Source organism: Lethenteron reissneri, chromosome 44 (assembly GCF_015708825.2).
Source record: "Lethenteron reissneri isolate LAM-NWPU_2019-01 chromosome 44, ASM1570882v1, whole genome shotgun sequence".
In the NCBI taxonomy this organism is placed as follows: Eukaryota; Metazoa; Chordata; class Hyperoartia; order Petromyzontiformes; family Petromyzontidae; genus Lethenteron; species Lethenteron reissneri.
Genome location: NC_083822.1, coordinates 10783202 through 10807870, shown reverse-complemented (window position 1 = coordinate 10807870; position 24669 = coordinate 10783202). Strand labels below are relative to the sequence as shown.

The 24669-nt window shown below is 50.4% G+C and overlaps 3 protein-coding genes across 4 annotated transcripts in view; 1 reads left to right on the top strand and 2 right to left on the bottom strand.

Annotated features, from left to right (window-relative positions):
• Positions 1-14: 14 nt before the first annotated feature.
• Positions 15-6085, top strand: LOC133353620 (uncharacterized). Of its 2 annotated transcripts, XM_061570006.1 has the most exons (6): positions 15-76; positions 521-797; positions 3088-3345; positions 3993-4160; positions 4877-5078; positions 5778-6085. In XM_061570006.1, the coding sequence occupies exons 2-6, from the start codon at positions 753-755 to the stop codon at positions 5888-5890; spliced, it is 786 nt and encodes a 261-aa protein (XP_061425990.1). In that variant the 5' UTR covers positions 15-76; positions 521-752; the 3' UTR covers positions 5891-6085. The 2 variants fall into 2 exon arrangements, with proteins under 2 accessions (XP_061425990.1, XP_061425991.1); XM_061570007.1 differs by lacking the exon at positions 15-76 and having other exon boundaries at positions 339-797; positions 3091-3345.
• ARL6IP1 (ADP ribosylation factor like GTPase 6 interacting protein 1) lies at positions 6022-10874 on the bottom strand. The gene is made up of 6 exons (XM_061570009.1): positions 10691-10874; positions 9024-9157; positions 8379-8498; positions 7796-7913; positions 7187-7271; positions 6022-6847 (listed from the first exon to the last, which is right to left on the bottom strand). Exons 1-6 carry the CDS (start codon positions 10730-10732, stop codon positions 6729-6731), a joined length of 618 nt encoding a protein of 205 aa, XP_061425993.1. The 5' UTR covers positions 10733-10874; the 3' UTR covers positions 6022-6728.
• A 695-nt stretch (positions 10875-11569) lies between these two features.
• The window catches only part of SMG1 (SMG1 nonsense mediated mRNA decay associated PI3K related kinase), a 51579-nt gene continuing 38479 nt past the window's right edge, over positions 11570-24669 (bottom strand). Inside the window, 15 exon segments of the mRNA XM_061569973.1 lie at positions 11570-13196; positions 13323-13429; positions 13948-14121; positions 14290-14396; positions 15406-15617; positions 15967-16197; positions 16649-16828; positions 18218-18370; positions 18785-18922; positions 19670-19912; positions 20581-20834; positions 21342-21531; positions 22148-22304; positions 23309-23535; positions 24119-24359. Coding sequence (XP_061425957.1) covers positions 13119-13196; positions 13323-13429; positions 13948-14121; positions 14290-14396; positions 15406-15617; positions 15967-16197; positions 16649-16828; positions 18218-18370; positions 18785-18922; positions 19670-19912; positions 20581-20834; positions 21342-21531; positions 22148-22304; positions 23309-23535; positions 24119-24359 — 2692 coding nt within the window. The 3' untranslated portion in view covers positions 11570-13118.

Sequence of the window (24669 nt, the reverse complement as noted above, 5' to 3'; positions counted from 1 at the left end):
GAGGGGAGTGGAGCAGCGAGAGGGTACGGGAGAGAGAGACAGTGGGGCATAGGGGATCTAGGACAGAGGGGAAGAGGTGAGTGAAGAGGCGGGGAGGGAGGGAGGACAGGGCGAGGGGAGAGCAAGGGAAACGGTAGACAGGGAAGGGGGACGACATAGAGAGAGAGGAGGTGAGAGCGAAGTGGGGAGAGGGGCTCCCGTCGGAGGCCGGAGGGACTGCGAGGAGGGCTGGGTGCAGATGCAGCACTTGTCGTAGTAAAACAAATTGACACAGAAAACAGGGGGAACATAGACATAGAGTAGGGAGAGAGGGGGTAGCGAGAGGGGGTAGAGCGAGGGGGTAGAGGGGGGGGCAAGAAGGAGAGCAGAGCGTGGAATATTTCGTTAAATATTTCATTTAAACAGGGGGGGGGGGGGTGGGCACATAAAACAAAGCATTGAAAAAAAAACTAAATGATGAACGAAGCAAAGTGCCGACTACACCGAGCATCTTCTTGTTTCCTCTGATCGTGAAAAAAAGAGAGAGGTGGGACACGGGAGAGAGGACAGAGAAGCGATCAGAGAGAGAGAAAGAGGGAGAGAGACGGGGACCAGGGTCTCGGATCAAGGAGCAAGTGGGGTTTCTGGTGTTTATGGTCGGACGCAAGACCAGGGACAGATCACAAGGTCCCAGGGAGTGTAGGGACACCAGGGAGAGGAAGTGAGGGGGAGGAGAGGAGAAGAAGGAGAGCCAGGGACCAGAGGGAGGAGACATGGACACGGGGGAGCTGGGAAGGGTCGACGGAAGGGCATTCAAGGTAAGGCTCCCCCAGGGCAGGGCCCCCACCCACGTGTGTCCGTGGGGGGTAAGGGGAGTAGTCTAAGCAGAACTGGGCGGAGCCTAATTTATAAGGGGCGGAGTCTAAGCAGAACTGGGCGGGGCCTAATTTATAAGGGGCGGAGTCTAAGCAGAACTGGGCGGAGCCTAATTTATAAGGGGCGGAGTCTAAGCAGAACTGGGCGGAGCCTAATTTATAAGGGGCGGAGTCTAAGCAGAACTGGGCGGGGCCTAATTTATAAGGGGCGGGGTCTAAGCAGAACTGGGCGGAGCCTAATTTATAAAGGGCGGAGCCTAAAAAGGAAAGGCGCGGGGTGCGGAAAGAGGGAAGAGCTGGAGAGAGGGTGACGAGGCCCAATCGGGAAAGTGTAAAGGGGCCGTCCATAAATGACGTCACGCACCTAAGGGGGGGGGGGTCAGACATTTGTGACGATGTGTGACGAGGGGGAGGGGGGGTTTGAGAAATGTGACGTCACATCAAAATGCGCAACTTTAAATAAATATAGGCAACACGTTCTACTTAATTAAATAGACTTTTTAATAATTTTTTCTCCTACAACATCGGAGTGCAGCGCCACATTAAATACGCACTACAATGACAATAGTTTAAAGCGATTTGAAGCATGTTTTATTTTCAAAATGGAAATATTGTTTTGGGGGGGCGGCAGATCTTCATGACGTCATATTTGAGGGGGGGGGGTCTGACTTTTTGTGACGCCGTGTGACGAGGGGGGGGGGTCAAAAATCGTCAAAAAGCGCGTGACGTCATTTATGGACGGCCCCTAAGTGTCCCGGTAAATGATTCCCTGACCCGACACACCACATCATAGACGTGCCTCTCGCTATGACTGTCTACCACAGTCCCTGGGTTAACAGTGACAACGGCTAACAGTTTTTTTCGGTTAACGTTCCGCCTACCGTAGGAACCCCCATGGGGTTCGATGAATGTTGAAATGTTGATGTGACGGCACCATGTTTATGTTAGGGGCCGTCCATAAATGACGTCACGTGATTTTGGACGATTTTTTAACCCCCCCCCCCCCCTCAAATATGACGTCACAATGCTCTGCCCCCCCCCCCAAATTTTTTTTAAACATGCTTCAAATCGCTTTAAACTATTGTCATTGTAGTGCGTATTTAATGTGGCGCTGCACTCTGATGTTGTAGAAGAAAACATGTATTAAAAAGTATATTTAATTAAGTAGAACGTGTTGTCTATATTTATTTAAAGTTGCGCATTTTCATGTGACGTCACATTTCTCACCCCCCCCCCCCTCGTCACACATAGTCACAAATGTCTGACCCCCCCCCCTCGTCACACATAGTCACAAATGTCTGACTCCCCCCCCCCCCCCCCCTAGAGTCATTTTTGGACGGCCCCTTATGCACGCGGGCACTAATTTCGGCCAAGCCGAGTACTCGTTCAGCAGAGGCTGAGCAATGCCCTCGGCCAATTCACGACGCCCATTCGCCGTTTCAGACCACGACTGGCTTTGTTTATTTACATCGTGGGTTTTTTTCTTCGGATTTGGCAGTGGAAACAGCTCTCGTGCAGACTCACGTAATTCCTAAGAATAGGTTTTACCCTTTCTGGCGATAAAACAGGTGCTAAGATGTTCAAACACAACATAGAAACCTTTTTTTGTAAGGAATCATGTCCGCATTAACCACACGTACTTGGGGTGAACATGCAAACAAAAACATGTTCGGGTAATAATGATTGGCTTTGAGACTCATTAGTCAACACCAGAAACAGTCTTCTTTTGGGCAGAGTATCACCAGTGTCAGACCAGAGAACGCCAAAAGGCGAACACTACTATAACAGTTGAGTTTGTTCAAACTATTTCGTATTTTCCATAATAAAAGTTTTTTTTCCTTCCGTGTAATTCGATGAACAGTTGTTTCTGTCGACGGTAGTTGTCGTGGAACTGATTAAAAACGTTAACCGAGGTACTACTGCAGTCACGTGCCACATCTCCTGGACGAGATGTGACACGCGACGAAACCCGCGCGGCGCTGTCCTGGCTGCTTTCAGATGCGCTTCTGCGGCCGTCTGGAACGCTCTTCCTTCCGATATTATGCAGCCACTGGAGCTATGGCTCTATTTAAATCATCAGGATTGAAAACGAATTTCTTGAGAACTGCTCTTTGTGTTTAGCGCGGTTGGCTACATACGGTGCCAAAGAAGTTCAACATCCATAGTCGCAGTGAGCAGTGACCCCAGCCTCATCCTCAATCCCGCTCTGCTGCTGCTGTCGGTGCCGCTGCAGCAGCAGCAGCAGGGAAGCCGCGGTGGGGCTGTGAGGCCGCGTTGCGCCGCCGGGCTCGGCAGCAGCACCCGCGCGGCGCTCACGGACTCGGGCTCCTGGCTCCTGCTGCTGGAGGATGCGGAGTCGAACCGGTCGCGCGGACCTCCGGGGCTCGCGGACGGCAAGGGGAAGCGACGGAGAGCGCGGCCCATGCACGCCTCCACCCTCTCGCTTGGGGGCTCGTCGCTGGGACAGGAGTTCCGCACCAGTCATCGCCATGTGGGTGCCCTGTTTTGTCTCGTGGTTGTGGGCACATGCGGGCACAAGTGTGGGCAGTCATGCATTCACGGCCAGGACCCAGGAGTGCAAGGTCGCGGCCGAAAGTCACGAGACCAGAATCAGAATGTTTATTGAAACTGGAGGAATCCGATGAGCTCTGAAGCTCTTTTTCACAGATGTCCAATAAAGGCAGGTGCGAACTTTACAACAATACAAAAGCACGATAGGCGTGCATAGTATGGGAAAGATAAGCAAATCACTTTTAATATATAATAAACACAACTAAATTCTTTTTTTATACCAAATAAAGCCCAGTGAGCTACTAGCTTATTTTTCAGAAGCGACCTTTCAACAAATGATAGCTCAACGAAGCAGTTTATCATGTGTAAATGTATAGGAGCCAAATAATCCCATCTTAACGCATGTTTCTGCATTGGTCTCCCAACATCAAAATCCTCATGTGCCAGCCTGTGGGTGCGTGGTGGCACGTGGTTACACACCTGGAACTCAAGCTCTCGTGCAGTGCGACTTTATCCCTTACTTGGAAACGAACCACCATTGCCAGCACCAGCAATGTTTACATTCACGTGGTTATGCGCATAGCTTCCTTGCACGAGTTGTCATGTCAACTTGTGTCTGGTATGCAGTTCTACTCCGGCAGAAGCTGGGATGAGCGTCCTTTGCCGGCCCAGCCACGACCGGGAATGTTTCCATCTCTGCACCACCACTCCAGCGTTCAGCTGTCGGCCGGGCTACCCGATCAACCTCCACGCACCCACAACTGGGATGAGTTCAGACCCAAGCAGCTCACCTTGGTGTGCGGTAAAGCATTGGCATAGATGTAGAGGAGTAGAAGAGAGTGGATCCCACGGCTGGCGCAGAGGAGACAGCACAGAGGAGACGGCACAGGGCAACCGGCTGTGTCGGGACCGAGTGGGAACTAGCCCGGGACCTCTAACCCCTGGGAAGTGGTTCACCCCCCCCCCCCCCCCCCCCCACCGTGTGTTGTGTAGCCCTTAATAAACTTACGGCGAAAGCCCTTAACCTTACCTCCATCTCTGAGTGAGTCGTCGCTAACCCCTCTACATAAGCACGTAGGATTCTACAACCCATTATCTCAGAGGTCAGAGTGCTAAGCTGGCACCGTTGAGATCCTGAGTTTGAATCTATGTTTCAGCCATCTGTGATTAAATAAGGTTCTCAAGCAAAAAAAAATATCCATCAGGTAAAAATTTGTTGTGCAGTTAATGTCTCAATTTCAGCTAGGAGAATCAATGCATCAGTTTGAGTGTAATTTCATGAACATTCTGCATCAGGCAGATGAGAAAGTGCTCCTCTGCTGTGGGGATACCACGTCATTTTAATGGATATCAGGGATGACAGCAGTTCTTTGGAACATTCTCTCATACGGAAGGTTGCACTGCTTCGAGTGATGTGAATGGATAGTTTGTCTCATGACATGACACTGAAAACAACTCTAAAACCTCACGTTTGTCAACTTTCTTTCCAACATCAAAATGTGCTACCCTAGTACCACGTGCTTCGGCGAGCTGGCATCAAAAACTGGCAGCACAACACGACCGGCGTGGACATGTGGACGGTGACCACCCCACAGCGGTGGGCACCTCCGTACCGCACCACCTACACGGTGATGCACAGCCACGGCGATACGCCGGTTCGCACGACAAGCGCAGGCCTTCCTCTCCCACGGCACCAGCACAACATCCTCACGGGTAAGGCTGACACTGCGCGCAACCATTGCCAGCATGTCAAGGCTCACGCTTAAGTCTTTCCTGTACGTGTCTTCCACTTTGAAAGTTGTGCGTCAGCAGGTATTTATCAAGAAAAATCACACGTGGACATGCTTTTGTCCTACGAATAGCAAGAACTTTACGTTCCGAGCTGCATGAGATGTCACATGAAGTACAAAATTTGACATCGTTGCCTTTTTATTGGGCAATCCCCTTATAAATGGGCCGGTGTTCTATCCCTCAAATAAACTTCACATTATGTTCAAAGTGTATTTATATATGATCTTTATAAAGGATATCGTGAGCCCATGTTATATAGAGATGTATAAAATGTATGCATTACCTTTCAACCTTCGTTGGAAAACATTAAAACTGTGCTGCTTCACCCAAGTTATTTGTTTTAATTACTTTTCATTGTTCAAATTGGTGTTACTCATGCTGTTTTAACTGTATATGTTTAACCCAGGACAGCCCAAGAGATATATCTCATGTTTATGAAATACAATAAAAAAAAATATTGATTCATATAGCCCCTGTGACTGCATCTCGTTTATATTACAGAGACAGTCAGTCATAAGCAGAGGAATAAATATCAATCAAAAGTAACAAAACCAATTTGACTATTTAAGCAGCTCCCTCTGTTGTGCAAGCACACACGTGACATCATCTCTTGCCCTGCAGGAGAGGTGGTTTCTGGGAAACCCACCCGGCAGACGCAGAGGGTGTCGGGCAACATCATCCTGCAACAGCAGAGGCTGCACACGAGGCAGGAGCCGTCTGGCGACCAGTCCTAATGGTCTAGGCCAGCAGGACAGCTGAGGAACGCTCAGCCATGCCAATGGCACTTGCACTTTATACCTTTATTGAAAAATCCAAGAGCTGCTTTGCCAATACCACATTTTGAGACAGGAGGACGTAGACAATGTAACATTCACGAAACGTTTAATGTGATGCGATAAATGCTTAATAAAAAAAAAACCTTTAACAACCATGCTTTTTGATAAATGATTTAACAAGCTCACTTGATTTCTGCAATATTAATAGTAAAACTGTTGTGCGATAAAAAAAAAAAGCTCAAGAATTTCGTATCGCGTGAGCAGCACTGCAAAAGTGGTGCGGCAATGTGGACACTCGCGAAAGCAAATTAAATTACATCACCACATACAGTATATTAGCACTGAGTAGTATGACATGACTGTAATTAATACAAATTCAATGCATTTCAGATTGGATGGCTTTTTGTCTGACTTTATTCCATCTGTTGTGTGACAACTGGCTTGAAATGTTGGATGATAAACAATTCCTCGGGGCAAATCCAGCTCCAGAAAATACAAAACAGCCAAAACCTACCTGAAGAGTTACACGTGCTACGTTTTACTACTCACAATTAGCATCCACCATACATCTTTGGTAAACACAAATTAAACTGCACACACACCATTAAAAAAACTTTCTAGCAAGGTCTAAGCTATGGGTCACAAGGCTTTCTTATCAGACACTGGGATGTCCCGATTCTTGCCGAATGTTACGCGTGGCGATGACTGGTGCTGAATGTTGATAATGGCTTAACATGAAAATAAGCTGCAGAAGCTGGGTGGGGGAGGCTGGGCAGGAGTCCTTGGCCGGTGTTCTTTACTCACGCTTGGCATCCTTGCGTTTCAGCAGTGTGTTTATCCTGTCACGTGCCATGCCCACGTACTTGCTGAGCACGCCGTGGCGGTTAAGGCCAGGCAGCAGCAGCAAGGACATGACTACAGCACAAAACAGAAAGGGAGAGCATGAGACTTGTCTATCGCACACGTGAAGTCAGCAGGCAGTAATCACTTGGTGAAATGTCACTTGTTTAATGTATGTATACCAAATGAAGTTCTATGTGATACTCCATAACATGGGAGGATCACGGGAGATGGTGATGGCTTGGGGAGGTATTTATCCAATACTGGTTTGAGCACGGCTATGATGGGAAGATCCTGGATGACCAGCTAACCCAGCAGTATCTATATATTTAATTATCTACAGGTGCACTGTCATTATAGCAACTTCAAAGTCACTGTAAATACCCGAGGCAAGTATTGTACACAACCACTCACCCAGCATGTAGGTCAGGAGAAGATTATGGAATTGCTCCCCGATCCACGCCAAGACAAGCAGGCCCACGGTCACAGTGGCCAGGTACTGAACACCAATGAACAAGAGGTAAAGCAATGCATTTTACTTCAGTATGTTATACGAATGGTCAGATATCACGTGCAATCTCGCACAATGGATGTGTTTAATGAGGCTTCTGCAGACGTGCATCATTCATACATTCGCCCGCACACAGCTCAATGGGCTCTGCCCTCCTTGCATCCAAAATCCGCTGCTCCACCATTGGTGGATGGTCTTTTAGCCACTATGCCCCCCACCCCCCTCCCTAACCTCTTGAACTCTCTCTCAAGGCAACTGGCTGGTCCTCTGTCTGCATGCAAGTCTCTCCTCCAAACTGTCCTCTTGAACCGTGCTTTCACACCCATCTTAATTCCTTGTCTTCTCTCCTTCCCTCGCTTGGCCCTTCCCATTTTCCTCCTTCACGTTGTTACGTTAAGACTGCATTACAAATGTAAGTTGTTATCTCTATGAGTGAACTGTTCTCAGCATTTGCTTCATACGCAAGTACACAATTCCAGACGTTTGTACGCCGAGGAAACAGTGGTGTTTACCACGAGGGGTTTCTCTTCGCGCAGGTCTTGCAGCCGGAGTCCCCAGCCATACAGCCTGCGTCGCAGGTTTGCCAGCTGCTTGCACACATCATTGAAGTGCTGCTGCTTGTCCGTGGTCCTGGGGAGGGGCAAAAGCACAAACTAAGTTTCAGTTCTGCATCAGCAGTCACAGAAAGGTGGAAAATCCTCAAAATCATGCAAATGATACCGAATGTAAATTACAATTGGAATGTGGATTTATTAAGTGTCTGAATGCAGCCATATCTCAGGATACTGCACAGAGGTGGAGCAAGCACACTAGGCTAATAATTGATGTTTGGTTGAAGGGGATAAGGCATTACAGGGCAGAGAAGATGAACAGGTATTGGTGTTATGTAGTAAGAACATAGAACTTTGACTACTTCTACAAAGGTGTCTTGAGTCTAGATTTGAATACTTAAACAGGGAAATCGTCGTGTGGATAACCATGGAGAGAGAGTTCCAGACAAAATGGAGGAGCAGTAATGACCACAACCCATTCAATTGGTGTGTAGACTGTTGTGTCAACACTTGAATTGACCTAAGTGGGGAACAATGAGCTCACCAATGGTTTGGGCTGAGGAACTTGGAGGTGAGGGTGGGCAGCAAGAAATCCACAACGCACAGCGTCATCACAAAGGTGGAGACCCCAGTGAGGAGCGATGGATCCAGCCAGTAAATCACCCTGTGAATATTACATGAAGCATTAGTCAACAACCGCTGCAGCACAGTTGCATTGTATGTTGAACTTATTTCGTACATAGCCAACCGTGCTAATCGGAGGTGCGGAGCGATAGACCACACTGGTGCTCTTTAAACTTCAAATACTATAGCTATACGCATTACATTTAGAAGTAGGTTATATTCAAATAATAAAATAAATTTTGCCCAACAGCCCAATGCAGAAACATAATGCAATAAAAAACGGCTAGATAAATAACAAAGACATGTACAACAGCCCTTTTGTCTAAACATTGCTGGATGAAGGCCTGCCCACACATAGCAGTGTGGGTCGTAGCGGTAACGTGACCATAATCACGCTGGTCAATGCCGGTTTAAAGCTGGACGCAGATACGTGGAAGCATAAAGCACACGAAACAACAGATTTTTCTACAATTCCCTACTTGTTGGTAGGGGAGGGGATACAGTTGAATGACATTATGCCGATTACTACAGCATGGCTCAAGGAGTGGGTGCTCAAAGGTCGTACAGGAAAAGCAGGGAGACGGCCCCGGCGATGGCCACGGGGTAGACGGGCTTCTCCCAGCGCAGGGCTCGCTCTGCCGCCACCAGCACATCCCCCCAGCGCTGCAGCTGCTCCTCCAGCCGCGCCGTCTCTACCACCTCCAGAGGGCAACCACGGACATCGCTTGTTAATCTTTGTCGACCACACACAATACACACCGTCGTCGTGCACCACCACGGTCAACCCACTATCGACCACATACACCACGGTCAATCGGTATCAACCTGGGACGTGAAGTCAGGGGAGGTAGGGGAGGCAGAGGCCTCACCTGTCATACTCCAATAAAAATAGCTGTTACTAAGAGTAAAACAAAGAATAATCAAATCAAATAAATATTAAGATTATAAATGTAATTTTTGTACGATTCTAATCATTTTTTATAGTCAAAATCGCCACATTTGCGGAGCTCCGCTGCATATACAGGAATAGACGAGAGGTGAGGCAGCGACGCACTCAGCCTCCCCTCTTATTGCGCAACCCCTCAGTAACTGGATGAAGCGCGGGCAATAAGCGCGTGCCTGTTACTATCTCAGTATGCCACCAATGTAATGTTTGTAGACCCCTTCATTTTATGTCCTCAGCCTTCCATACTCCAGCTAACTTATATCACGTATGTGTATAACGATATTTAGGCTCGCTCGTCATGAAACTGCAATGAAAAAGCACCAGGGGAGGCAGCTATCACATCTGCCTCACTGAGGGTGACGTGTCTAACACGCCCCCCTCAGTGAAGACACGCCCCCATCCGTGAGGCCACGCCCTCCAGCGTGTGAATCTGGCTCTCACATGAACCAGTGCCTCCCCAGCCAGACCTCACCGCACGACACTGGCATCAACCACACAAAATGCGGTCAATTCTTATTGTAAAGCACACACCACGCTAAAAACAACTATACACTCCAGTCAACCACGGTCGAATATAATTAACCACAACACCGCGAGGTATACCCGCTTGGTTTTTTTTTTGCGTACATAATGAGCATTTAATACGATAGGGATTGGAATGATTAATGCAGTAAAAATAACCCACAGCTGTTGCGATTCTGCAAATCGCTGCAAATCGCGAGACGTAACGGGAACCGAAAATCGCTGCCGTCTGCAGCTCAAGGCCCGTGTCCCGTACGCGTTCGTTGGCGACCCAGAAAAACACAAAAAATATAAAGTCACCTTGTAGCTACCGCGCCCGGGTAGCTACACACCCACAACTGGAAACAAAATGTATGTTTTCCCCCCAAGGCGGGGAAAACGCCACAAGCACAAACTGCGGTGACTTGGTTTTTTTAAAATATATAAACCACGGGGAGTAACACCCGCAATGACGTCTGTAAAATAGCTTCAGAAAAAAAAGATTGCACGCATTCTCACAGCGATCTTTACTCGTGTATGACGGGCAAAGACACTCGCATCAAGACGCGTTTTACCCAACAAAATAAGAGGATATTATTTGGACCGCGTCTTTTTAATTTGAGAGCCAGAATCGACCGCCGCCCCACCCAGGTTGGCATTCCCACGCTGCCCGAAAACTGCGCCCGTCCTGGGCAGGGCGCTCAGGAAAACCGGTGGCTTCGGCCCGCTTCCCCCACCTACCCCACCCTCTCGGCCTTAAACGCAGCCCCGCGGCGCTCGCTCACCAGCAGGTTCTCCTTGCTGACCTCCATGCCGGCCGTTGCCATCGTTGTTGCGTCTCAAAGTGCCAAAGTGCAACGCGGCAGACGAATAAACGGAGATGTGAAGGGAGAAGCACAACAACGCCTCGGCCACGACCTCCGCGCCTACACCCCAACTGCGCCTTCAGAGCCCCCGCCGCGCAGCCAATCAGAGCGGCGGAGTGACGTCAAGAGCCCAACGGCTCAGTACACCCCCCCCCCTCCCGTGAGTGGTAAAGTCAAAGGACGTAGCACGCCCCCCCCCCAGCCAGCACTGCGAGTGGTACAGTCTCATCTGGAAACATTGGAGCAGTCCATGCTGCATCTACCGCAGGGGGGGGAATTATCCTCCCAGGTAAATGTGTGGCCCGGCATTGGGTGGTCGTCAAACTGGACGTGGTGTAAACCTCCAATTCCCCGTTATAAAGCCTTGCCTTCACATGTAGTTGTTCATTTTTCGATTTAAAGCTTTCGTGACTGCAGGGATTAATCTTCTTGGTTCTTTCGGTAAAGTCACGTAGAAGGGAAATAATAAAACATTATAAAATACAATTCTCACGACGTTTCAGCCACAACGCAAGAACAGGTCTGTCGGAAAGACGCTGTCTTTCCGACAGACCTGTTCTTCACCTGAGGACGGCTGCTTGCGTTGTGGCCGAAACGTCGTGAGAATTGTATTTTATTATGTTTTATTTTTATTATTTTATTATTTCCCTTCTACGTGACTTTACCGAAAGAACCAAGAAGATAGTTGTTCATTGTTTTACTTTAGTCACAGGACGGAGACTAAGTGATGCATTCTGTTAGCCCAATTCTCCACAAGGCATCAATACTGTAATCACAAGAGACCAGTAAGCTGGCGCGTCGGTACATGTGATTATCCTTTATTGAACATGTAAAACAGATTTAAGCGTAATTAAAGCCATGAACATATACACGCGCATTTTAGGCGACCGCAGCACAGACAGGCGCGACACAAAATCCCACGTGTTATCCACTTACAACCAAGACCAGCAAAGGCAGTCACGGATGATGTAAAACGAATTGCCATGCAGCATTGGCCTACTCAGCTCTCCAAGACACACACTCAAATCCAGAAAATGCGAGTAATTGTTTTGAAAACCATTCAAACTTAACCAAAATGAATCCGTAAATAAATTGTCTGCGATGTGTATGCGCTTGAATTAATTAGTAGCTCTTGCCATCTGCACTGGGGCGTTAAAATAAAAAAAATTAGGAGACATTTAATACATTTCAATTTGAACCTTTATAACAGTGTTGTTAGAAGCTGTTGAATGAACTCGGAATTAAATAACTGATAAAGCGTTGAGGCTGCAGTACATATTCCAGCAACACTCCAACGCATGTGGTCAATGTCTGTTGTTACGAAGGCTGGTGACATGGTGGCCTCTTGCTGTAACAACCACATGACCATCACGCGGAGATAACGGTGCTCCATATGCCAAGTGTCAAGATTCAGGAGGGGTTGGGTGCGAGTTAAACGAAGATCAACAAACAGCTCGAGTTACATTCTGTTACCAATCACTAACATCAAGAAGCTATGAGACCACATAAAATCAGAATTTTGCCACCATTGTACCGCATACAAACACAATGTCTACGAATATTTTTGTTGTTTTTATTTATATAAACGTTAATAGCTTTTGCCTCCTCACACGGCAGGCACCACCTTTTTATCACTGCCACAAGATGTACTCCCAGCACAGGATGGTTTACTTTTGCACTCACGGACAGACCAACTCAACAAGACCACTTCACAACCAGCAGCTACTGCGACCAGTTTCACACCGGGCTGTGTGAACAGGTTCCTGTTTAAAGAAAAGTTTTTTTTACGATCTGCTGTTCCACTGTGCCTGCCGTCTCCCCACACACACACTTCAGGGCAATAACTTTTTATATACCCTGTTTGAGCAGGTGTTTTCATGGTTTTCCCACTTGTGGTTTTTGCAAGTCGTCTTTGATGACTTGGACACCCCCTCATCACAGAATGAGTTTTCGCACCAAGAAAGACCTCAGGCTGAGCAGGACTACCCCTGTCTGGGTGACGGCGAGAGGGTGCAACGTGGAGGGGGGAGCGGACGTGTTGCCGTGTCGACGACGATCCCATCGCAATTTTGCCTCCTCCACTCCTCTCTCGTAGACGTAGCTTTCCTAAACTCGGCGTTCTGGGGTTTTGCCTTCGGCGTGACGAGCAGGCCGCACCAGCCTGGTGCTCTTTCCTCCAACCTCCCTGCGACTTGGCGGGAGAGGGGGCTGCGTTTGCTCTCCGCCGCCCTCCCCTTCCGAGGAGCCTGGGCCTCGGGCGCTGTGGAGGCCGGGTGTGGGGTCAGCGCGGGCCACACGGCCGACCGACCGACTTCTGAACCGACAGATTTTCGTTCTCCACGTTGATTCACACCCACGCTGTCCAGCCCTCATACAGCTGGGCCAAGTTATCCAGGCTGGTTGCCTCTTTGATGACATAGTCAACCTGTAAACACAGAGACACAGGAACCAAACACGTGACACGCAGGGGTTATTAGGGCCAAGCCTCCCGCTGAAATGCTGCGTGGCACAAGTAGCGTTCCGTTGGGTTCGGTGCTGCGCTGTCCTGTACCTGCTCCGTCACTGTCATCCTCCGACTGGGGTCCACATCCCGACCTTCGAGCTTGGCCTTCACGCGCTTCCACACGCTCACCGCGTACGAGTTACGCTCTTGCACCGCTGTAGCGACAAGTCACAAGAGTGGGCATGAGACACCTAGAAGGTCAAAATGCCGAATGCAATTCTTATCTGGAATAATAGGTTCGGTAAGAGGTATGTTGTAGTGGCTACATTTTCATGTTGGTGGGCCACATGACATCATGTCACATATATACACTGTCATTTAGTTTCAGAATGCCTGGAGTCACCATTAAAGTGCACCTCTAGTCTCCAGTTCTCTTCCCTCCATCTTGCTCATCTCACTTTGAGCACTATTTTACCTCTTGCCTGTAGTTCTCATCACTCTTTCTTTAATTTCACTCATCTGTATCTCTTTACATCTCCGTGAACCATATCGCTCAATGGGCCATAGCTGGGCAGGCCATTCCATAAGCAAATGCAGCACACGGCCCGTCAGTTGAAGAGCCCTGCTCTTGGCAGTTCTCAACGATGAACACGTTTAATTAATGCCAAGGAAAAGATTATGCGAATACAGTCGTTAAAAAACCAAACTGAAAAGGCTACGCGCTCGTACGGACCTTTCCCGGTTTTGGGGTCCCGTGCAGTCTTGCGTGGGCTGGTTCCGGCTGGTAGCTTGGAGCCGGGGGGGCTGTTTCCGGAGGCAGCTCCGCCCTTGTGAGAGCCGCGTTTGGCGGAGGGCGACAGCCCCTCGGATGGGGTCTTCTGCACAGGCGCAGAGCTGCTACGAACCACTGACAACGAGATCGCAACAGCATCACCGCCACTGCGATTCACCTCCTGCAGCAGGTTCATTAACTGCGCCATTGCCTAACCGACTGCTCAGGTGAGCACATCAACTGGTTTCATAGAAGAAAATTCGTTGCAAGACGCTGGGATGCTACATCGTGTGACCATCTCACCTGCCAAGATGTTTGGTGGGAGGGCTGGCGCTGGAGTGGGGCTAGCACACTCCGTGGCTCTGTCCGTTACCAACGGGGATGCGAAACTCACCAGGCCGTGGTACACCCTGCAGTGGAGGGCACACAGTGAGCGAGGCACGTTAGGAGTGCCGTAATCTTTTTCCCATTCCAATGACTTACGTGTACGTTACCAGAATAGAATCTAAAGGAAAAAAACTATAATAAATTATCTTGATCGGTACGTTTTCCAGTTGGAAGATATACCGAGGCTCCCAAGGCCATGCGGGAGGAGGGTGTGTGGCACAGTTTAGTGCCAGCTATTATAGATTGAGGTCGTGTCGCTACAGTTCTCTGCGGTGAGTACAAGGCGCTATGCCTCTCTAAATAAAATTAACGCGAACTGCTTGCGCCTTCCGCAATTTAGTGAACAGAACCCACCCTGCAATTTGCATATGTCTTGCAAGGGGATAGGGTTAAGATGCACCCAATTATTATGAGAGCACAAAACAGGTTTTCCAGGTTTCTGGAGAAGGCCATATTGTGTAGTGTGAAAGCAGCGCCAAAAAACAACTCCGCCAGGACAAGGTGGTTCTATATAGGACTGCTGATGGATATCTTACCCACACCCGGACATTGGCTTCATAGTCCAATCCTGGCCCCCAAACCAGTTCTGGATCAATTTCGAGATCTCAGATTCACCATCTTAAAAATTACTCCATGTTATGTTTCATCATATCATTTGTCACAATTATTGAAGTGAAAACTTTAATAATTGGCTATGTCGGGTGGAGGGAGGTGTACGACACATTTTACTCACCATTTCTTTATAATAACTTTTTTGTGTTTAGTTTGTTGCCCTTCCCCCACGCCTCTGATTACCATAGTTGGCCACGTACGGTGCGAAAGAAGTTTAACATACATAGGCAATCTAACCAAAAAATTTATCTAACAAATCATAAGTTCAAATTATAACGCAACTGCTTTTGGCGCGTAAAAGACTAACATCGATCGCCATTAAAAAAACTAAACACAGAATGCCTCAATAATAACCTTCACGAATGTGACAGCGTTCGATTCAGAAACAACGCACGAAACACAAGCACCGTGCGTGCGTACCCCTGGCTCTGTGCTGCAAGCTCCTCGAGGCTGGGCGCGATGCTCTGCAGCATCTCGACGTGCTCGCGGCCCTGTGCCTGATCGCACGCCTGCAGTACGGTGAACAGCACGGTCTGCATGTTCTCCTGCCACGCGCGGTGCTGCGCCAAAAACTCCCGCACGCTGCCCTCGTACGGGCTCGCCTCGCCCTCAGCCAGGGCAGCCTCCTCGTCCTTACATGGGGGAAGGGGGGGGAAGGGGGGGGTCAGGGGTCAAGCCCTGTATGGTTAGAAGCTCCTTCTTGAGGACGAACTACTGCCTATTCTGGCGCTCAACAGAGCTCTAGGAGCAGCCAAGACTAGGGTGAAAGTGCAAAGCAGTAAACACAACTGAAAACCAGTTAAGAAACACACTTCAAAAACAATTGGCCAAACATCCCATTGCACTACGCCCTTGTGGAAAATGTATCTTTGAATCTCAATGGGAGCTTTCTTGAATTTAAAAAAATTGCGAGCGATATTTTACATTCACACATCTCGACACCGATTCTTCACACCTCAACCCCAGCGGAACTCGCCTTACCTTAGCCATGGTCTTGAGCAAGTACTTGACGTCGGACAGAAGTTTGTTGTGGCCCGTGAGCACCATCTTCACCAAGTCCACGAGCTCCTGCAGGCCATCAAGTGCTGCGTCCGCCTCCTGCTCCTTGTCTGCCTGCGCCGTCCTCAACGCCGCCAGATCCGCCGACAGCTGCCGGTGTGCGGCTAAGAGCCACTCCCCTGAGCCCACGGGCTGGGGGGGGCTCGACATCATCTAGTGAGGGATGCACGGCAATCAGGAGGCTCATTGAGGACAGGGCCCAAGGGCTAAACGCGCACACTGCAGCAAAGATGCTTTGAAACATTTTAAGAATCGAGGTAAAAGGTTGCGTCAAAAACAGCTGGGATCTGAGATAGAGGCATGCCCACATCGAGACCAGAGTGCACATCATGCTCGCCATTGTCATGATAATCAGAATTAGTCAAATCCACTGCTGGATGAAGGTCCGTTAGAACACGGTTAATGCTGAGGTTTTGAGCACGTAACCTTTTCAGTTTGGTTATGAACAATGTATTTGCGTAACCTTTCCCCTTTGTATTTATAAAACGTGTGGGTAACTGCGAAAGGCAGGGTTTTTCAACTGATGGGCCTGTGGGCCACATTTGCTTGTGCAATGGGCCTGCCCAGCTCTGGGGGGGTGGGGAGGGGGTCTTGGTCGCGTTACCAGGCAACGCAGCAGCTGCAGTTCGAGGGGGGAGACGCTGTTGCTGCACTGCGCCACGTAGGAGCTCAATCCCTGGCAGCGCTGCAGCAGCTCCAGGCACGCCTTGTCCAGCACACTCGACTCGGGCGTGCGTGTGCGCAGGCTCTCAAAGTGCAGCACCGCTCCGCACAGCATCGTCACCTAATACACACACATTGCACATGCACAATAAGGGGCCCATGACTCAATATACGTTAACATGACAAAGGTCCAAGTTATTTCTTGCCCTAACGGACACTGCGGCCAGGGCCGGTGCTAGGGTGGTGCTGGTGTAGGCCCTGCACCACCAAATGTCCCTTTAAGAACCACCCAAATCCAATCACGAAAGTGATAAACCACTGTCATGGTGGTCCGCACATTAACTCTACTGGCCCACCCCTTCCGAGAGAAGCTGGAGCTGGGCCCGATTGAGGCGGTGCTCATCTCCTGTGTACAGCCCTGAGGCCAGTGGTGGAAATTCTGCATTCCTATTGCATGAGTGAGTCTTCCCAATAAGACCACAATTGTTGACTTCTGCAAACTTTATCGATCCCAGAAGGATGATGGGAATGAGTCAATACCCAACCAGGACTTGAACTTGGAACCTTCCGATTGCGAGCCGCTCACGCTACCGGTGAGCTAACCGACTGGTTTACATGACAACTCTGTGAATGTCTACGGTTCTGCCTGTGTGCTACTGCATGCGAGTGGAAAAAATGTTGACGTTAATGTGCTATTTCTGCGACCGAGTATGCGGTTGCTATGAACTCACTGACTTGAGTTAAATTCCCTACCATGGTCACCCACGTCGAATTTGTGACTTTGTCCTGTGCCCTTTAGGTTGAATCAGCTTGAATAGTGGTTGCCAATGGCCATTAGTCCTTTCTTGATCCTCGGGTTTGAATGAGTGTTTTATGTCTTTTTTTAGGAGGGAGTGGTGGTACAGTGGTTAGCGCTACAAACTCAGCGACCACGGTTTGATTCCCAGTCACAGCTAACATCAGTGGCGAGTGGGATCCGAACCGACCTTGGGCCTCTGCGAGGTCCACCCTTCTAACCGAGTACCTGGTGCGGTGTGTACACATCAGCACTGGGGGAACAGAGGTAATTGAGAGTAGTAGTGCTGGCCTCCCACGCCCTCGTGTGCCAGACTGGCCTTCATAGGTGCTCTCTAAGGGCGCTTGGCCCTCACAGTCACAGGAGCTGTTTACGACCTTAATAAAAATGAATAGTTGTACATAACGCCTTAATACTTGGATAAAATTCAGACGCTTTAAAGGAACAACTGTATAGGGTTAAAACAGTAGGTTGCTCACTAAATTTGGATTAACTAATAATCAGTTTTCACGAAGAGCACTTGCCTCAAGAGGTCCACAATGTTGCACGGAGGATCTTTCCTTTTTTTGTGTGCGAACATTAGTACGTACGAGTGCGCGTGAAAAAAACGCTTTATAGCTCATCGGATTCCTCCAGTATTAAATCAAGATTCAGATTCTGAGTGCGCGAGTGAAAGCGCGAGTGCACGAGCAGTTGGACAGGTGGAGGCCAAACCTTGGACACGCGCTCCTTCTCGGTCAGCAGGGTGCCGCGGCGCTGGCAGATGGTTGCCTCGAAGTCTTGCAGAACGGGAGCCAGAGCGGGGTTGGCCCCGCCGGCCCACTTCAGCCTCTGCTCAATGCTGCCCTCCAGCACGGCGACGCGCTCCTGTAAATGATATTACCACGCCCTTCTCACTACTGTCCCCCCCCCCCCCCATCTTCACGGTGCTGCAACTGCGTTCGTTTGTGCGCGACTTTCGAATTGTAAGGAATAATCCCATCCAATTTTAGCACTCGATTGAATCAATAAAGTACCAAAATGTCCCAGAATGCAGTTGTTTATCCTAGTGGACCCCCCCCCCCCCAAATGGAAGCTTGTTGCGGTGCGGCCACAAGGAGAAAATAGCAACGGCCTGTAAGTGGTCATTAGTCTACCAGTCGGGAGGCAACAGTGAAATTCACACTTGGGAGTTGCTGCAAAAGCAAGGCTCTGCACAGACATCTGGGGACAAGTCCAAAAGCACTGCGGCACGAAGAATATTCCAGCAACGGCCTCCTGCTGCTGCAGCCCCTTGCCCACCTGCAGCGCCGCAATGGAGGTCTCCATCTGGGTCAATGCGTGCAGTTTCTTCTTCATGTTGGCCAGCACGCCGGTACGGGGTAGGCCCACGGGCACCATGGGCTGGCCCCGGCTCATCAGCACATCCTCGTGCAGCCACTGTGACGGGGGGGGGGGGGGGGGGGGGCGAGAGCGGCGAGCGCGTTAAGCAGGGTGACGTAGATGCTCACGGCATCAAATCAAGCACAGGCGCCAGCCACTTTCTAAAACGTGGCTCTTTTCGCCTGCCGTTGTGCCGAGGCACCTGCAACGTCATCATCATCATCAGCTACGATCTATCCACTCCTGGATGAAGGCCTCCCCAAGCCATCTCCATTGCTCACAGTTATGCAATGTAACAATCTACTTACAACTGGCACCACAAGGTGATTGCAGACTTATATAATACATTCATTTTTTATTTCTTTATATTTTGTGACTCGCTTTCCTTTTTCTATATTTTGCACTTCTATAGTTTTTTGTATTGTTTGCCGTTGTAACTTGCTGACCCGCCCGTACTGATCACGTGAAAAAAAAGCTTCTCATAGCTCATCAGATTCCTCCTGCAGTCCAAATAAAGATTCTGATTCCATAGCTCCACCTCTCCAATGGACTTCCTCAAGGACGCGTTCCATTGCACGATCGCCACTGCCACTACACTCTTGGCCCATCGGCCATCATCCCCGTACAGCAATGTGTCCTGCCAAAGCTCGTTTCCTTTTCTCCAGTCAATAACGACGTCTCCAATTTGCGCGTGTTCCCCGATCAACGTACACATCTTTCCCCTTTCAAGCATTCACCTCTCTCTCTCTCTATCCACGCACATTGTTTCCTCATCTTTTGCGTGCTTTTTCAGCGTGCGGGCACCTGGAACATGGCGACGTGGATCTGCAGGCGCTGCAGGCCGTCCTTGCTGGAGGCGATGCCCCCGTCGAGGCGTCGCGCCAGGTCTTGCCGCTTCCACGCGGCGTCGAACGAGGCGGCCAGCACGGCCGCACGGTTCGCGTCCGGGGTGGAGAAGCGGCCCTGCTGCAGGCTCAGCTCCGCCACCTTCTTGCATAACTCGTCCACGGACACCTTGCTCTCTGCGCCAAAGTCGCGAGCCTCCACCTGCGATTGTTTAAAAGAACGGGGAGGGGGGAGGGGGGCAATGCCCTTGAAACAATTGTCTTCACTAGCACAGCACAAACACGTTAAGCCAACGGGAAATCTGAAAATGTATTTATACTGGAGGAATCCGATGAGCTATGAAGTTCTTTTTCACAGATGTCCAGTAGAATGATTGGAGCCGTGCTAGCCATCCACAACCCTTAAAGCCACAACATGATCTTGGGGAATTCTGGATTTGATGCGCAGTGCGCTAACGACTTGCCAAGGCTTCTCACTCCTTCAAGAACACATGCTTGCGTGTTCACAATAAACAACATAGCTCTGTAAATATGTACTTACATTGTGTGTATGTTGTGGATTGTCCAACAGGAGTCTGACGCTTTATCAACAAGATATAAGACTTCAAAGTTAGTTTAAAGCACGCAGTTTTAAGCCCGCTATTGACATCGCTCCCATGCGTTCGATAAGGTCAACGCAGCGGCATCCCCAATGCGCTGAGGCAGTCGCACCGGAAATAACATTTCAGTATTTTATGACTTAGGAAACATAAATCTTGTGTGAGACAGTCAAAGGCACAAAGGTCTACGCATGTAGCTACGTGATAACTACGTTTGAGAATGTTTTTCCAGGAAGCCACAGCCCTACACCACCACCGTAGACGCCCTCACCTGTGCCGTGACATCCAAGCCGAGCACGCCAAGGTAGCTGCAGACCGTGAGGCCCAAGGCCTGAGTGGGCAGCCCCACCAGCAGCATGCGCACAAAGTCGGCTGTGAACGCCTTCACGGGACGCGCCAGCTGCTCCTCACCGAGGCAGGTGGGTCGCAGGGCGACCAGCGCCACTTTGCTGGTAGCGGATAACGAAGGCCCGTTGAAGGACCCGGCGATGATACTACCGCCGCCCTCCTCCATGCTCCGAATGCCTGACACAACACCCACGATGCCGCAGCATACAGTCAGAATCTGAAGCCGCAACAAAAGCGTGGGGTTCACGCAATAAAGCTGGGCGACATTGGCTGAAGTCGTTTTTAATAACGTCAAAGTGGCCTTTTAACCTTGACCACCCACACAGCCCACACCAGGAACGCTCTTCGTCACAGATGAGTGGTCGGTGTGGCTAAGGTCATTGGCATCATAAACAGCATACGGCTGAGAGCCTCGGCTAGGTTGGCTGCTGGGTCGACTGCTTCCGGCCAGGCTGAAAGTACGTTGGGACACACACAAACTCGCACATACTAGCGTTGAGCAACTTAGCAGCCCAAAACATATAACACCAACGTCCTCCACTTCGTTCTATATATATGACCTGGACACTGTATTGGCGTCATACGTCACCCAGCACGATTACTCAACCGGCCCAATGAAAGACACCGTATCCAGTCCGAACGGCTGCGTCCACGCGGGAGACGCGTGCGCCCGGGTGTCCACACCTGCGAGGGTCTGCGCGTAGGCCCGGCATTGCGTGAAGAACTCCTGGATGGTCTGCAGCCGCTTGAGGAAGAACACGTCCTGCATGAAGCGGCGGTTGAGCTCCAGGTCGATGATGTGCGCCTGCAGCGCCCGCGCCTCGCGCAGAACGTCCACCTTGCGCCACGCTGCTGGCACCTCAAGTTGGACCAGCTGTTGGGCAATGGTGCAGGGGGGCCATGACTCTCTTAGCCAAACGCTGCCTGCCATTCACTTGGTGCAATGCTGCGCTTCTTCACTCTTTCACAGCCTGTGCATATTTCAATTCTACTTCACCCCTGCAGCCAGCCACGTTTAAACATTAATTCTGTAAACCTGGTCAGATTTCTATTTGGCAAAATAAACAGAATGCACGTGGCGTGATTTAGGTCAATATGTGCAACACTTTTCTGTAACAGACTTTGCCACATAATGGCGGCAAACATAACGCTTGTGGCCCACAAACAACACCAACACATTTGGTCACATGAACCATCAGGACCAGTCACAGCAAGGTGGCATCGCTAGGTTCTTTGAATTAGACCTGCTCTTTCAGATCTGTCCATCTCAAAGGTCCCCACGACCTCGCATCACATGCAGTATACCACTGGCTGTGGCTATTAGTCATGTGCCTACTCTCATCTACGAGCCACCCATAATATATATTCCATTAGAAATGAAGCCCTGCATATGACACACACGCAGCGCTGAATTTCACCACACCCACGCAGCGCTGAATTTCAGCACTGCGTGGGTGTGGTGCTGGAGAGTGGCTATGAGGGGCGCTCACCTGCTCTGTGAGCTGTGTAAAGGAGCTGTCCACTTGAGCAAACATCCCATCAAAGGCCATGAGCAGCATCTGTCCCGCTGACATTTTGGGGGGGTCCTCCACACCGCCATCGTGACCCCGCGGTTGGATGAAATCACCGTACTGCGCACGAAGCTCCCTGGCTCACAAGGAAAGTGGTAAACCGCCATGGCATTAAAACAACAAGTGACAGAGTTCATACAGCCAAACTGTCACACCTACATGGGTTTATTATTCATGTTGCGGATTAACCGATTGACGTGGTTGGCTACGAACGGTGCAAAAGAAGTTAAACATGCATACAGACAACCATGCTTGTGAAAAAAAAATCTTTACATATGCCATGTCTGAGTAACTACTCCTTACTTGGTGTGGGTGATTAACTCAGTGCCCACGTGACCACAAACGCATCAATGAAACACGTATGGTCAATTCTACACCCCCACCCCCATTTTATGGCGGTAAACAAATGCATCTTTACAGCCTAACGTTTGTTTGGCATTATCCCGGTTGTTCATCTCTCCTCTCGTTAACAACACTGACAGGACAATCACTCCATTTGTAATAAACGACTTCCACGACAAAATAGGACTCGCGAGGTTTTCTTCATTTTGACTGCTCGGCTCCGCATTCACTCCCGTTGGTTCCCCTCTCTCTCTCCCACTGTTCACGCGCGGCCGCTCCCTCGCTATGCCTCCCTCTCTCCTGCACACCGCTGGTCGTCGGCGTGCTGGGAGGAGAAGAACTTCGGCCCGAGACCGCCACGTGGCCGGTGGTGGGACAAGGAAACGGAGATGCAGCCCAGACTCTTGCTCTACACACTGACCCCGAGTCCTCCCGTTGCCTCTCCTTATATCCCCCTCGGCGGGGCAAGGCTCCACCTCTAACCACACCCCCCTCAGAACCTTCCCGATGGTTCCGGTGCGCTCCCCCGAGTTCCGCCCATGAACCTTGACCCAGATTTAATCCGTAGCCCTGATTGGCTATCCCCATTACAGCAGTGCCTATGAAGTCCTCCGACGCCCGTCGGTGTACTCTCTCATTACACATTCACTGAAACACAGCACAGGCGCGCGAGCCTCACGCCACCAGCTGAAGCTACCAACTCTGCTCGAGAGCGGTGGGTCTCTCGGCTGCGCTCACCTGACGATGCTGACGAGGTGCGTGCCGGCTTCGTCCTCGATGCCCATGGCCTTGTTGCGGAGGTGGCCGTGGAGGCCGTCAATCAGGGTCTGCAGCGGAGCTCCGTCGGTGGCCTGCTCCACCAGGGACCCGAGTTCTGCCAGGAGGCCCTCCAGGCTCTCCTCCTCGCGCAGCAGGCAGCGCAGAGCCTCGGGAAATATTATCTGCCGGAAGTTTGTGTTCAACTCCTGCCAGTGGAGGGGTAGAGAGCCACATTGTGAGAGCACGAGGTCGGCTGTAAAATATCTATATCCCACAGGCTGCATGCATGCGTGTACATATGTGTATGGTGGAGGAGTGATGGAGTAATGGTGAGCACAATGTGCTACAATCTCATTGACTTGGATTTGCTTTGCAGCCATGAATAACACCAGCTGCAAGTGCTTTATAAACCAGTACTAGGCCTCTTTTACTGGTAGGAACCTCCTGGTTACACCAGCCCACAGGGGATTATTGTGTCCGTCCGTCGTGCAGGGAGGGGCTGGATGGGAGAGGAGGGGCTGGGTGGGGAGGGGCTGATCACCCCGTGGTGCCCTTATAAAACTCAATGTTGAACCTACTCACGCCGGCTTGTGCCCGCCCTTAGTCGGGAATATTTGTGGAATACACCACGCCGCCGTTGACCCTGACCATTGACCGAGCAACCCAACGTTCCTACCAGCTCCCTCCGCAGGAATGTGTTGGCCAACTCGGCCTTCGAGGAGTATTCGGCATGCGATCTGTAACCTCATTAACATTGCCTTTGCGTTTGTGACTCATGCGTGCGCTCACCTGCAGGGAGGTGTATACGCTGTGCGCCAGGAAGACGGCGGTCGTGGCCTCGAGGTGCAGGAGAGGCGTGTCGAGGTCGCGCAGGGCACGCAGCTTGCACTGCGCTAGCAGCTGCACCAGGCTGGCAACGTTTCCGCTCATGCTGCACAGCTCCTCCAGGAACCAGTCGCCGTCACGCGACGTCAGGTCGGCCAGCTGGTCCCCGGCTCCCGAGGCCGCGCGCTCCATGTGGAGGGACCGCCTGCATGGTGGCCACAATCACGTGTTAGCCGTGTTCACACAGGACACGTCCGTGTGATTCTATGTGTGTGGGTGTTTCAGAGCCGATGGTGGGGTCAGTGTGTGTGGGTGGGGTTGGTGGGGCTGACGATGTGCGAAAAGGGTTTGGTGGGGTCATTGGAATTCGTGGAATTCGTGGAATCATGGGGGCCAATGTGTGCAGTGGAAGTTAATGGTCCAGTGAAATTGGTGAGGTCGGTGGGTGACGTGTGCGCGTTGGGGTTGGTGGGGCTGATGGCGTGCGTGGGTACGGTGGGTCAGTGGGGCTCAGT

Excerpts from the sequence above, each read along its gene's own strand:
- ARL6IP1 (XM_061570009.1), bottom strand. The coding sequence starts at position 10,732 with ATGGCAACGGCCGGCATGGAGGTCAGCAAGGAGAACCTGCTG. Across the intron at positions 8,499-9,023 it reads GCCGTCTCCCTGCTTTTCCT|GGTGATTTACTGGCTGGATC; the intron begins GTACGACCTTTG and ends TAATATTCACAG. Across the intron at positions 7,914-8,378 it reads TTCCTCAGCCCAAACCATTG|GACCACGGACAAGCAGCAGC; the intron begins GTGAGCTCATTG and ends GCCCCTCCCCAG.
- LOC133353620 (XM_061570006.1), top strand. The coding sequence starts at position 753 with ATGGACACGGGGGAGCTGGGAAGGGTCGACGGAAGGGCATTCAAG. Across the intron at positions 798-3,087 it reads TCGACGGAAGGGCATTCAAG|CAGCAGCAGCAGGGAAGCCG; the intron begins GTAAGGCTCCCC and ends GTGCCGCTGCAG. Across the intron at positions 5,079-5,777 it reads CCAGCACAACATCCTCACGG|GAGAGGTGGTTTCTGGGAAA; the intron begins GTAAGGCTGACA and ends CTTGCCCTGCAG.